The sequence below is a fragment of the Labrus bergylta genome, chromosome 24, assembly GCF_963930695.1.
Source record: "Labrus bergylta chromosome 24, fLabBer1.1, whole genome shotgun sequence".
NCBI classification, from domain to species: Eukaryota; Metazoa; Chordata; class Actinopteri; order Labriformes; family Labridae; genus Labrus; species Labrus bergylta.
In genome coordinates this window covers 2,752,349-2,765,957 of record NC_089218.1, presented here as the reverse complement: position 1 = coordinate 2,765,957, position 13,609 = coordinate 2,752,349, and the positions used below count along the sequence as shown (strand labels likewise).

General features: G+C 43.2%; 2 protein-coding genes across 4 annotated transcripts; both read right to left on the bottom strand.

Annotated features, from left to right (window-relative positions):
* Positions 1 to 20: 20 nt before the first annotated feature.
* cdadc1 (cytidine and dCMP deaminase domain containing 1) lies at positions 21 to 5,582 on the bottom strand. 2 transcript variants are annotated; one of them, XM_065951724.1, is made up of 11 exons: positions 5,378 to 5,582; positions 4,191 to 4,294; positions 3,901 to 4,099; positions 3,510 to 3,789; positions 3,233 to 3,439; positions 3,041 to 3,147; positions 2,830 to 2,879; positions 2,173 to 2,342; positions 1,884 to 2,073; positions 1,625 to 1,673; positions 21 to 1,307 (listed from the first exon to the last, which is right to left on the bottom strand). In XM_065951724.1, exons 1-11 carry the CDS (start codon positions 5,475 to 5,477, stop codon positions 1,210 to 1,212), a joined length of 1,554 nt encoding a protein of 517 aa, XP_065807796.1. In that variant the 5' UTR covers positions 5,478 to 5,582; the 3' UTR covers positions 21 to 1,209. The 2 variants fall into 2 exon arrangements, with proteins under 2 accessions (XP_065807796.1, XP_020511031.2); XM_020655375.3 differs by having other exon boundaries at positions 3,901 to 4,078; positions 5,378 to 5,581.
* Positions 5,583 to 6,070: 488 nt separating this feature from the next.
* On the bottom strand, positions 6,071 to 13,363 carry rcbtb1 (regulator of chromosome condensation (RCC1) and BTB (POZ) domain containing protein 1). Of its 2 annotated transcripts, XM_065951722.1 has the most exons (14): positions 13,285 to 13,339; positions 13,161 to 13,190; positions 12,229 to 12,517; positions 11,590 to 11,740; positions 11,152 to 11,318; positions 10,430 to 10,588; positions 10,224 to 10,331; positions 9,487 to 9,629; positions 9,287 to 9,350; positions 8,578 to 8,704; positions 8,363 to 8,489; positions 8,058 to 8,209; positions 7,827 to 7,957; positions 6,071 to 7,681 (listed from the first exon to the last, which is right to left on the bottom strand). In XM_065951722.1, the coding sequence occupies exons 2-14, from the start codon at positions 13,175 to 13,177 to the stop codon at positions 7,541 to 7,543; spliced, it is 1,776 nt and encodes a 591-aa protein (XP_065807794.1). In that variant the 5' UTR covers positions 13,178 to 13,190; positions 13,285 to 13,339; the 3' UTR covers positions 6,071 to 7,540. The 2 variants fall into 2 exon arrangements, with proteins under 2 accessions (XP_065807794.1, XP_065807795.1); XM_065951723.1 differs by lacking the exon at positions 13,161 to 13,190 and having other exon boundaries at positions 13,285 to 13,363.
* Positions 13,364 to 13,609: the final 246 nt, after the last annotated feature.

Genomic DNA, 13,609 nt, shown 5'->3' with positions numbered 1-13,609 from the left:
AGAACAATCACTGAGACCTCTTCTTTTTTTACATCTTTTATTTCATTTTGTGTATTTTTTATCTCGGCCCTGCCGCCTTTAAATGAACACTACAGCACATTCTGTTTTTTATTACAGAAACATTCGTACCTCCTTAAATTGTGCAGATGGTTTCAAACATTAAACCTAAACACAGGATAGAAAATGTGATTCTGACGCGAGTTCCTGCTTTCTTTAAGCTGCTGTAATTCAGCAGTGAAAATGAATCAGAAGTGAATAAGAGAATGAATTAGCTGCAGTGCAAATCATGTTTGTCGTGCTTACTTTCATTTAAAGAGGGGGCTAAAACATGATCTATACTCAAGAGATATCATCTTTTTTAGAAGTCTGGGATGCAAAAGAGTTATTGTTTTTTATGGTCCACATCAAGATTTAAAAGAACATTAAAATATAATTGAATAGTAAGAAAGATATTGTCACATGAAGCGCTTGTAGATTTAAAAAGTGCAGAGAGAGGCTGCAGTGTGCACAGCGTCTGCACCTTGTTTTTTAACCTGGAGTTACAAACGTAGAGAAAAGGTGACACAAACTCCCTGCATTCACGTGGTGACGGAATAAAAGAAAAAAAGAGTTTCAACGGGAATAATGTCTCAGAAATGTGGGAAAGAGAATCAGACAGTCGTCTCAGATTTATCACACAACATTGGAGCGATGGAGGAGCTCAGGGATCGGTTCATACATGAAGTATAGATTAACGTCTTCACACAACTTAAACTATTCAACATTTACATTAAAAAAAAAAAAAACACACTTAATATAACTCTTATATCCTATCTTAATCTATTCCAGTTTTTTTCCTGCATTTCTGATTGTGCAAAATCAACATGAGTTTATTACCTCTTCATTCATCCGTTATCTGGTTTTTCCTCCGAGGTCAGCGGGTTTCCCTCCCTCCACCTTACTAACAACAACTTCTTCAGAACTTGAAAAGAGAGAGAGCGTGGGATAAAAGCGTTTTAAATCGGGATTCTTTGATCTCCAACAGAGAAACTCCAGAGTCCATGCTGTGGATCTGTCGACGCCCACAGAGGTATAAATCCTAGAGATGCAGGAGCGTCAGTCATCCAAAAAAACCAAAAAAAACAATCCCACTTCTGCACAAAACATTAAATAAGTAACATGGTTTGGAACGGCATAGATTTGATCTTTAAGGAGGAAATCTTTTGATGTTCAGTTTGTCGGAGAGTCTTTGAGTCTGTTGGTGCAAAGCTTCTTGCTGCTGCAGCTCTCCGGCTCGGCCTCTCTGCTGTGCTTTCCGATGTGACCGTCTGCAACAAAAAGAAAACACAAGACATTAACTTATTTGTTCCCCCTGATTATTTATTCAGGGGATGATGTTGACATAGCTGTTCAGTTCTACAGACAAAATGAGTCTACGGTGAGTAAAGCCAAAGAAGCTTTTCCTTTAACTCTACTGACTCCATCACATCCAGTTCTTTTAAAGAGATGTGCGGTTACATTACTGCACCAGATAGTTCAATAAGGTTTCTCAATTTCAAAGCAGCGGAAAAAAAAGAAATGAATAAAAGAACACAAAAGACAAAAGTTGAAACACTTCTGCAAGGTGAAATCAGAAGGAACGTACTGACGAGGCGAGCAGAAGACGAGGAGTAGAGTGACGGGCTCCTCTGCCACTGTGAAGACAGAAAGAGGTCAGATTCTCAAACTGTGTGCACGTCCCTTAAATGCACCGAAATAAAGAAAGCTGATGAGATGATTAAAGTGTTAAAGAATCTTCTAATCTACCATTCAAACCTTTTTTTTTTTTAAGAGCTTTAAATGTGCTCATAAAGAAATAACTTTAAACAGGGAGGAGAACCATGCAGCTCCTTCACTGGACTCACGATGAACTTGCTGACGTCCTTCAGGCTGCTGAACCTCAGGTAGGAGATGTCTCCCTTGTCTTTGTCTCTGTCCTGGTCGGTGGTGTAGATGTGTGTGACGCCGGCTCCTCTGATCAGCGGGACACACTCGTCACACGGACATTTAGTCACAAACAGCAAGGTGTGCTCGTCTGCTTTTATCTCTCGAGTCCTGGAAGCATCCGGAGGAACATTTAAAACAGTGGGACGGGGGGGTGTGTGTGTGTGTTGTGAATTTGCGACGCTGTTTTTCACGTCTGAATGTGCTGACCTGAATGTGAGGGCGTTCTGCTCGGCGTGGATGATGTATCTGTATTTGCGTCTCTGCCGGTCCTCCTGCTTGTTGTCCATCTGCGGGTACTCTGCGTACTGAGAGCCTGCTGGGTACGCGTTGTACCCGCAACCAACGAGGTAGAGACGTCCCGTTCCATCACTGCCGGCCTGAAACAGAATAGAGGACAGATCGTTTTATGAAATCATCAGCTCACTTTAACCATAACATCGACTCTAGAGAGGAGGGAGGAGCGGGGGGGAGACAGCTCTCTCTAATGTTTTGAATTTAGACTGCAGTACATGTTTTTAAACACTAGGTGTCAGAGTTACATATTACTATTACCCTGTAGACCAGGGATGGGCGGCAAGGGCCACATTCAATTAATTCTCCCTGCCAAAGGGCCAAATTTTGAATCAATCAGTTATGAAAAAAATCAATTATGTCTCAAATTTAACTCAACAAATATCATTATGGACATATTTCTGGTTTTCATGATTTCATGGCAGATTTTGTCACATTTTCTTCATGTTTCCAATTCATTGATATGTAAAAATTGACCTGAGGGCCACATTGAGGGTTGGTGGGGGCCGCATGTTTTTTTCACCCCACAAAAAACAGCTTTATTAAATGAAGGGGACAGAAAGATGAGCTCACCGTCTGTCGTTTGGCCCAGATAACAGCGCCCACACCCACTTTATGGTCCTCTGGAATAAAAACAAACACAATGTTGCTTGTAAGAAACTTTGGGAAAGGGGGGGGGTGCTCAAATATAAGCAGGAACACTGTTAAAATAATTGTGATCTTTAAGATTATGATTCAGAAAATAATGTCTCATGAATACATGAATCAGTTGAAGAAGTCCGACCTGTTCTGCAAGCCAGAAGTCTGGCTTGGATGACACAGTGTCGCGCCTCTTCCTGGGACAGAAGAGGAGGTGCAGACTTTGACAGATCCGATGTTGGATGCTGCTCCCTGTCACACAGAAAACACATTCACATTCAAGGAGAGGGAGATTCCCTTCAGAAGAGATTAAAAGTGACATGTGTGTGATTGTAACCTGTAGAAGCCGTAGTGTTGCGTTGGCACCCCTGCAGCCACCGCAGACAGGACCTCCACCAGCTCCCTCATGTTGTTTCTCAGGTTGGAGAAGTACGGCTCCACGCAGAAGTTTTCAAGGCCCATGTGGGTTAAGATCTCTCTGTGCTGCTGAGACGTCTCCACCAGGAAGAGCCGGGAGAAATCCTTCAGGTGTCTCAGCCGCTCTCTGGAAAACAGACAGAAAAAAATCAAACTACTTTTAACGATTCTGGTACTTTTGAAGAGTCTAAAAGTACCTGTTGTAGAGCTGGTGTGTGTCCTCCCCAGGTTCATCGTCCCTCACTCTCTCCATGAAGTCACACTCTCTGGACGTCTCGTCGATGAACTGAGCCAGGCCGGGAGCCAGCGGCTGCAGCAGCACGCAGACGTGAGGACGGCTGTTGGACTTCAGCTTCTCTGACGCCACGGCGTCCAGCGCAGCCTCCTCTGAGATGCCGCCAGGTGGATTGTGGGAGTTTGACCTCAGCATGCTGATTTCAGGGTCTCCTGGCCAGAAGGAGATCTGACTGACTCCAGCTACAGACGCACAAACACAAAAACCTTTATTTCATGTCCCTCTTTCTATTCTGTGATGAAACAATAAACCTCATCGGGATAAAAAACTACAGATGTTTAAAGTCAGCTCACTGTTGATGATCATCTTTAGGCAGGTAGCGCAGGGTCTCCTGGAGAAGTATAACTGACAGTCAGCGAGGCGGGGGCCATGTTGGATGATGGCAGACTGTCCCGCGTGGAGCTCCGGTCCTGAACAATGGAGTCCAACAACTTTACCGTCCCGCACCACCGCCAGACCCAGCCTGCGGATCTGACACACACCAGATTCTAACTACAAGAGAAGACGCTTCACTTTAAGTCTTATGTGTAGAAATGTTTAAAACATGAACTTCATTCTGGATAAAATGAGTTTGTACAACAACCTGAGTCTGGTCTTCTTCTTCTTCAGCTTCCTCCTGTGGATAAAGCTCCATCCACAAGCTCAACAAGGTGAACAGGTTTACCTTTGACAGCCTCGGGCCATGACCTGTGATGGAGACAAAACGTCATCTTTTAGAAATACTTTTACTTGACTCTTACACATGAGGGCCGTAAACGCAGCGGTTCAAATCGGGGGAAAAGAAATCGTACTTGACTTTGCCGACAACACAGCAGAGCTTCTTCAGCTTCACAGAAACAACTTTAGCTGAGCTGGAAACTCTTCCTGTGTGGCAACATTTTCCCTTCCTTGTAAAACTCGATATAGTCTCACGAGAAACGTTATAATTACTACGTTTCTGTGCATGAATCATCACACTGATTGAAACGGAGTTACTAACACATAAAGCAATCTGTCAACACCACTGAAGGAACTTCAGGGAGCGGGATGCTTGTGAGTGAGTGAGTGGATTTTAAATAGACATGGGAGGTTTTGTTTTTTAAATCTTACATGTTCTTCAATTATTAATCATCATCACCTTCAAAGCCCTTCACTACCTGGCTCCCCTCCCACCCGCACTCTCAGGTCTGCAGATGCAAACCTCCTGCCCCCCCCCCCCCCTCCTCCTGCAGGACAAACCTTCGGTCCTGGAGGGGACAGGGTGTTCTCCATTGCAGCTCCCACCCTCTGGAACTCACTCCCTAAAAACATCAGAGACTCCCCCACACTCACTTCCTACAAGAAATCCCTCAAAACTCACCTCTTCAACACTTCCTACAACCACTAACTCCTTCCCTCCTACAGTACTTCTTCATTGTACTGTCCTCATCGTTTTTTGTTTTGTTTTTATGGTTTTATATTTTGTCAAAGTGTCTTTGAGTTCCTAGAAAAGCACTATAAAAAAACAATATATTATTATTACAGTTTTTCCTAGATGGTTGTTATTAAATGAATACAGCTTGTATTGATATCCTGTAAAAAGGAGGGTTACTTCCTACAGGATGTTTGATAATGTGCATTGCCCTCTGTAATCATGATAATAGATGCAGACATTAGAAACACGCAGCTTTTATATTAATAAATCATAAATCAGCTGTTCTCTTAATAAATCAGCTGTTTTATGGTTTTGGCAGAACAGAAACCTACGCAGCTTCCCCATAACAACGTCACCACTACCTCCAGCTGGCTCACCTTGTGCTCTGCTGTCAGTCTGAGTACTGCTGTCACTCATATCCCGACCTGGCCTTGTTTGGCCCGGTTCGGCTCGGTATCGTCCCTCGGTTTCCTCCATTCAGGACACCCGTCTCCTCCAGGGGTCCACTAAAACCGGAACAACACTGGGAGGACAAGAGCTCAGCCAGAATTAACGTTAACCCGGTGAACACTGTCAAGCGAGACTGTTTAAAATACTAGGATTACCGGTCTAGGATTTTCGAAATAAAAGCACAACTGACATTTTTTTTTTCTCAAAACACTTTAATAAATAAAAACAATATATATTGAATAATGCTCTAAAAGTACATCCTGACAAATTATTTTTAGATAGTTGCGGATTTTTTTTTGCGATTAGCAGTCGTCAAAACAAACATAAAACGAATAAAACAGTTACTACTACACTTACATAATTTTAAAATTAAAGCGTGAAAACTACTCCAGATACTCTTTATGCTCTACATTCACTGTTTAAACTTCATCATTATAGGTGAAAAGTACTTACTTTTGTGACTAACACGGCTGACGGTCAGAAACTTAACGAATTTCCGGATTACTTCCGTAATAACATGTGACGTCACAAAATGAGGCGGAGCAACGGTGGACGGCAGCTGTAGTTTAATTAAACATATTAATTAAATAAAAACACAAAATTAAATGAAGAAAAAATAATAATTTTTAAAAAGTTTTTTTATTTATTCACAGAAGAAAAAAAATGTCAGCCCATAACTAGTACAAAAACAAATTTGAAATAATATTTAACAGTTTGTTTAACAGCAAAAGAACAGTCATTGTAGCGCTGTTTACCTCATAGTTAACTTTTAGGCTATAAGCTGAGTTTATAACAAATTACCTGCAGTTAAATAAGTTTCCTTTATAATAAAAGGGCTAACAAAGCACAATACAAATATATATTTTCATCCTCAAACAGGAAGCAAAACAACATTGTTTTCCCCAGTTTGCATTACACATGAAACAAAAAGACAAACAGTAAACCTGCTCCTCATTCTGCCACAGAAACCCAAAATAAATGAATTAACAGTTTGTTTTCTGATCGAAATGAAACTGACCTCAGCAGTCAAACTGAAAACAAAACATCACACTTGTCTGTTGAAGTTATTATATTGCTTAAGCTCATTTCTGATGTAAGAACTGGATGAAGCTGCAGTTTCTTCAGCGTTTACAATGAAAAACAGGCTAAACCAGACATCTTTAATGAGTTTGTTAGAGCTTCCAGTGTTATCAGGGATATCAGGTCATTCCTGGATTATAAAGAGTCTGTAACATATCGCTACATCACCCACCTTAGACATATATCATAATGTTTACACCTGCATGGAAGGAGAGAAAGCAGCGGTATCAAATGTTTACTCTTAACTTAACACATCAGTTTTCTCCCACAGCATTGAAAATATTCTGACATATTGTTGTTTCACTGAGCAGAGAGAAGAAGACTTAGTTTCTTAAAGTGCCATAGAACAGAAGATTTAAATCAGGCAGAATGAATATTCCCAGAGCAGAGTATAAAAACACTAAATACATCCCACAATGTTTCTTTGACTGTAGAAATGTGCAGCTCACAACATGTAAGAGCTACTTTTGCCTGAAAACAAAGACCGCACACTAAAAATGACAGGAAGCATAAAGTGGTAGTATAATTCTAAGCATTGTAAGTGACTACTTAAGCTTATCTCTTTCATTTGTATAACTAAGACACAGATAGTTCATTAAAACACTTTGCTGTTTCTCAGTATTTCTCCTCCTGTGTTTACTTTCCCCAGATGTTAAGGAAGACCTGCTGGAACATGTAACTGCTGGCCGAGAAAACATAAAATTCAAGTATGCAGACAGCATGTAAAGGACGTCTGGAGAGGCGTCAGGAATCTGTCGAGTGACTCCACAGGAATTCACCAAAGTGCTTTTGTTCTGCAGATAACAGAGCTTCACATCCAGCAGCATCTTGTGAGTGATGCTGCAGATTTTCTGACATGTGCCGCAGGAAAGGCTTAAATAATGTATTTATTTTAATAAAGGGATGCTTTCTGAGGAATGTGATGAGAACGGCTACGTGTGGAGGAGTGCAAACACGTCCACTTCAGCGCGAGTGCAGTTTATAAAATCAGAAAAACGTGCGTGTACCGCTCAGTTCTTAAAGGCCCCGCAGCGGCTCGCTCGGCTGATGAACTCCTTCAGCATCCCTCCGTCCACCTGCCAGAAGGCTCCGGTCTGAGTCACCTGAGTCAGGTGGTTCACACAGAACCTGAAACAGAACACTTCCAGGTCCTAGAGAAATCAAACAAAAAAACAATAAGAGGCAGAATAAGAGGCTACAAATAGGTTCTGTCAGCCCCGTGGTGCGCCCGGTCAGATGGCGCCTGACCCGCCAAGATCCCGCAGGGACAAAGAGATGTGATGTGTGTTATTGTACCTCTGCGTCGTATCGTATGGCAGCAGACAGCAGCGTGAAGGCGTTCTCCACAGTGATGCCTCTCTTGATGATCTGCTGACACAGACGTTTCAGTCGGTTTTCACAGTACGAGGTGGCCAAGTCCAACAGGCCTGCAGCCAAAACAAAGCCATTTAGCATAAGCACATCTCCATAAAGGTCTTAACTCATTAAACTAACGAGGGAACACTATCCCACGCTGCGTGTGCTAACCGATGGCGTCCTCGGGCGGAAGGTCGACTGTGTCCGTGTAGAGAAACTGCAGGAAGGATCTGTAGACGGGGTACGAGAACTGTCCGATCTCGATCACGTCCTGCTGATCCTCCGTCCACTGAGAGCGAAACATGGAGCGGAAGTGCTCACACCTATTTCAAATCAAGAACAGAATAAAGATAGTAAACATCGTGCGATGTCTGGGTAAGAAAAACACAAATCTTTTAAAAAGCAATGCTATCAATCACTTAGCATGATAACTTTTGATATACACCAGTGTCTCCTGTGCACGTGATGACATGTACCTGATCTTCAGCACGGCCTTATGAACGTGAATGCATTTGCCGTCGATGCTGAATTTTAGGTCAGCTGTTTCCGGACTGTCGAACTCTTTCCTCAGAGCCTCGGTGACAGTCAGGAAGTCGTCATGCTCTGCAAACAAAACGCAACACAAACTCGTTACTTTAGATTCTTCACGTTTGATTTGAAATCAAATGCATTTTAATGGGTGCACACAGACCCATAGACGTGAGCCTCCACATGACGGAGGGCGTGGCAAAGCAGGCGAAGACGTCGTCCGTGCTGGTGAAGTGAGTGAGGTGTGGCGCGACGATGGACTGACCCCGACACTGACCCCACATGTACACCTAGAGGACGATTAATGTTACTACAATCCCAACTCAGACATGTTCATAACAGGTCCCTAGTCTGTCTACAAACCCCCCAAATCATGAGAAAAGTCCATCCTCTCCACTCTTTAGAAAATGTGTGATCAAACAGGCCGTTTGGAGATGTTCCCTTCATGACATCACAAAGGGCAGTAGCCCCTCCCCCAGGTGGGTGACACTCCCACAGCTAGGTGTTTGTTCTGAACCTCTGAGTCTGCCTTCTCAGCGTAAACAATAGGACATGGAGCGAGAAAGACAGAGACACCCAAGCACCTTCCAGAGAGGGGGCGTGGTCAGACACAGCTCATTTACATATTTAAAGGTACAGACACAGAAACAGCCTGTTCTGAGCAGGGCTGAAATAGAGGGGTTTATAGACATGATCAAATACAGGATCAGAGTGGATTTAGAACAAGAAACTTCACACATGCTTTGAGGAGCTCTGAGACTTATTTACACTATTTGACTTGTGAAACACAGCAAACTGATCGTTCAATTAAAATCCATTCAAGACTCTGAAGAAGCACACACAGAGTTATTGTAAATGAATGACATAAATACCTGCCCACTTTGGGTCTTGGCTGCTGAGGTGTGAGTTGAGTGGCATGCTGCGACCTCTACAATCCTGTTAGAGGATAGATGAATTAAAGAGTGTTTTGCACCCAGATGTTGAGGTACAGGAGGAAATGAGGACAGGAAAAAGGAAGTTTACGTCTCAACAGGATGGCCGGTCTGTTCTGTGTCTGAGCACGCTCTCCTACCTCTCTTTGTCAGTCATGATTTGCACGGGGCTGAGCTGGTTGCTCTTGTTGCCGGTTCCCAGTTGACCGTAGGTGTTTGCTCCCCAGGCGTACAGCAGACCCTCGTCTGTTTGAGCCAGGCAGTGACCGTAACCGCATACGATCTGGAAAACAGGAAAGACTTGAGTCACGAGTGAATCCCACATTGGGACCTTTAAATGGAGGCAATCACATTGAGCTCAAACTATATCATCAGTGTCCGTTAAAGGGGAATCCTGGCTTTTTAATCTTGAGTCTTATTTTTGCACATTTTGGGTCAACAGGAACTAGAAGTTTAGAAATATCTGCAGTAGATATTTTTTTTGGCATCTGATGAATCAGCTAAAAAAAATGTTTTTTCCGCCGACAGGCTCAGATTGTTATTCTAAGGGTTCGGCAACATTACAGAAAATATCTTACTGAACTAGAGCGTGTTGTGAAGGATGAAGAGGCCGTTTGAAGAACAGAAACAGCCTTTATATTACCAGCCTCCACTGATAAAAACAGTTATTTTACCTTCCAAAACACGGGAGTGGCTGCTTTACAGCAGACTACACCGACTAGTTATTAGATGCATTTATATACAGAACAAATACAGCGTACAGTCACACAATAACACAAATAAACTGAATGATTCAGCCGGCAACTCCTTAGTTCTGACATCAATTACCATTCAGACGTTTTCTTTATGATTCAGCCTCATCAGGTCATATTCTCACCTGTGAAATACAAAGCCCTTGGAGTGTAGTGAGGCGACACGGCTGCAGCTGGTTTCCATTGTTACCAATACCCAGCTGTCCGTTACCGTTGTACCCCCAGCCGTACACCTGCACAGATTAAAAAAACCACAACAGTAAATCCTCCTGGTCAGTGCAGGAAGTAAAGATAGTATAACTGTCAACGTTGGGACTTCATGTGTGTTCACCTCTCCGTTATCGATTAGAGCCATGGAGGACGTCTGTCCACACGTGATGCTGACTGTGGTCTTTCCCTGCATTGAGCCGGTCACTCTGCGGGGGTACGGCTGGTTGGCTGTGTTTCCTGAGCCCACCTGGCCACAGTTATTATAACCCCACGCGAAGACCTGGAGGGGGCGGGTCAGAACCCGAGTTGCAGCACAAGTCAAGTTTAAGTCAACAGTCTTCAGTTTTACAATTATCACTTGATGTTTTAAATGTTTGTTTGTTTTGAATTCCAATCTGTTTAAGTGTACAAAAACTAGAGCAGACGGTGCGACCAGCGTTAAGATTTGAATTAGAAAGACTTCAACATTAAATCAGTGGAGAGGACGATCTGACCACCTGGAAAAAGCCAAGCTATTCAGAGCATGGCAGCCACCTTCCCTGCTATACACACACAGCTGCACACACACAAAAACACACACTAATTAGCTTTAATGCACATGGGTTGAGAGTAAGCTGCTTAACCTGAACGTGACGGAGTGGGAGGCGGCATCACTGAGGCTTTCATCATGAAGTGTGTGCAAACATGCCGCTCCTGCTTCAAAAGCTTTTGTTATTCTGTTCTACTTAAATTAAATTAAATTAAATTAAATTAAATTAAATGTGCATTAAATCAAGTCTTACAAAAATCACATGACAGCACACAAAATCCCAGAGTAATGATGATGAAGCAGTTAACCCCTACCTCTCCATCGTGAGTGAGGGCCATGGAGTGATGGGAGCCACACGACACCTCTTTCACTTTCTTGTTCTGCAGGTTGGAGGTGACGAGCACCGGGGAGAGTCCCTGGTTGGCGGTGCCGTTCCCCAGTTGGCTGTATCCGTTATGTCCCCACACGAACAGCTGTCCATCTGCAACACATCCACACAAAGAGAAGACTACGGGTCAGTGTCAGACGACTCAGGTGATTGTGAACCCAGACTTTTACCAGCAGAGAGAGATACACCTCGTTTTGGAATAGGGCGTCCTGCCCCTGATCCGCCATCAGAGTGAGTAACAGAGATGTAAGAGGGTGGAGGTGTAATGATGGAGCTGGCAGCACTGTGCGTGTGTATGTGTGCGTAAATCACACACTGGGACACCCTTATTATCAGATGTATATTCAGTATTTAGCCATGTTACCCTCTGTAGCTAACAGGACGTGTGGACCGCTGCCGTAGCTCAGGCTGACCACCTTCTTCCCGCGCAGGAAGTCCAGTTTCTTCGGCACAACGGTGCTCAGGCTGTCTCCTGTACCGAGGCAGCTGCTGCTGTTAAAGCCAACCACAAATACCTACGAAACAACAACACATACAGGGACAATGATTAACACAAACACAGAGATAGGTAAACACAGGTACAGAAAAGGATCAGAGAAATCTGTGAAGAAAATACAATAAAATACATCCTAAGTAAAGGGTTTTCCTGAAAGTTTGCGTGCGTTATTGTGCGACTTTTATCATTTTAGATCCACCAGTGGCAAAAACAAGAGCTTTCAGTGGAAAATGTTGCAGCTGTTACAAGCCTGGTTCTTTACCTTTGGCCTAAAACACCAAAATAACTCATTATTTTTTTAGCTCCTGACCTATAAAGCCTTCAAAGAAATATTGTATTCACCTGATTAAACACAGCAACCTCAGATCAGCACACAGATTGCAACAACCGCAATATGGTGAACTAATATGCTCACCTATTAGAGCGTCTAATCGCTTTTAAAGAAATGATAATCAACCTTATGAGTAAAAGTTGGGGGTCACGGGGGGTCTCTTCAACACGACTCACCTCATTTGCGTGCGTGATGTAGATGGCTTCATTGGCATAGATTCCAAACACACACGCCTGTCGAATTGTGGACAGTTCCTCGTGGTTCAGCAGAGAAAACAGGGGCCACTTACTGACGTCCACCATGGCTCCCGCAACACTCAACCGTCCGTGTCTGGGAGAAGGAGGAGTCAGAGCTGACCGGGGCGAGGAGGGAGGAACGGGAGGGGGGTGACGAGGAGATGGCAGGATGGGAGGAGGAGATGCTGTAGGAGGTGGGGAGCGAGGAGCTGAATCATCCCTGCTGACACTTCAGAAAGAACAGAAACACAGATGAACTGAAGAACAGGGTGGACATGCAGAATTACATGCAAAAATAAAACTTAGTGGTTCTTTAAACCAGAGTTACAAACAGATCTTAAAACCTCCCTCAAGCTCTAAATTAAATGAGGCATGCAGTCAAAGCAGAAGCATGTGGGATCTATTAACAGCGAGGCTTTATGCTTGTTGTCTCTGGCGGTCCCTCACGTAAGCCGGATCCAATACAGGATTTTCCACTTATATGCATTCTTGCTCATCGGCGCGTTTAAAATGACTCTTTTAACAGCTGTGACATCTTATTTTGCTTACACAAATCCGCCCTTTAATTCGGCATACGTGCCAACATCTGTTGACACTTATTGACTGCACATTTTTTAAGTATTGGACACCACTGCAGCTACAAAGTAACGCAAGAGGTGCTCTTAAATTGCCCGTTTTTAGAGTGGAGTTCGGCGCAGCGTCTCCTCCGTCAAAGCTAGCAGAAATTACAAAACTGTCAAAAACAAACAAACAAAAGCTTCTTGTGTCATTTTATTTAGAAAGGTTAAATAGGCAATAACAGCGAGCTACCTAAAGCAAAGGATAAATATGGAGAAGCTAGTAGCTTAGTTAAGATCCTGTGATCTTCATACCTAAAGCATCGCTCCATGACAACAAGCCAACTGAGAAAAGACAAACAAACAAATATTACATTAAAACATCACCTTATGTTACCGATTTCTACAGTATTTAAACAAAAAAAAGGTGCAAAGTTACCCGAGTGAAATCGCCTGCCCCGGTGTTGTCAGGTGGAGCAAATTCTTCTTCTTCGTCTCGCAGTATCGTAGAAGACGCGTGTGGGTTCTGTTGCCCCCCTGCGGCCAAAAGGTGCAACAGCAGTTTAAAATACATTATAAAAGCTGTAGTTCTGCATTTGAAAAATTTCGACTTAACCTTTAGATTTTTCGGGGATTATTTCCAGTATTCTGTCCCTTTATTAGTTAATTAAACAGTGGATAAAAGAAAACCAAGTCTGTGACCACCTTTAACCTTTAACCTCTATTATTGTCTTGTGTCACTTGTGTCTTTGTATTTGTATTGT

Excerpts from the sequence above, each read along its gene's own strand:
- cdadc1 (XM_065951724.1), bottom strand. The coding sequence starts at position 5,477 with ATGGAGGAAACCGAGGGACGATACCGAGCCGAACCGGGCCAAACAAGG. Across the intron at positions 3,790-3,900 it reads CCTAAAGATGATCATCAACA|CTGGAGTCAGTCAGATCTCC; the intron begins GTGAGCTGACTT and ends GTGCGTCTGTAG. Across the intron at positions 3,148-3,232 it reads CAACACTACGGCTTCTACAG|GGAGCAGCATCCAACATCGG; the intron begins GTTACAATCACA and ends TCTGTGTGACAG.
- rcbtb1 (XM_065951722.1), bottom strand. Across the intron at positions 11,319-11,589 it reads CGTCCTGTTAGCTACAGAGG|ATGGACAGCTGTTCGTGTGG; the intron begins GTAACATGGCTA and ends GATGTGTTGCAG. Across the intron at positions 7,682-7,826 it reads CCATACGATACGACGCAGAG|GACCTGGAAGTGTTCTGTTT; the intron begins GTACAATAACAC and ends TGATTTCTCTAG.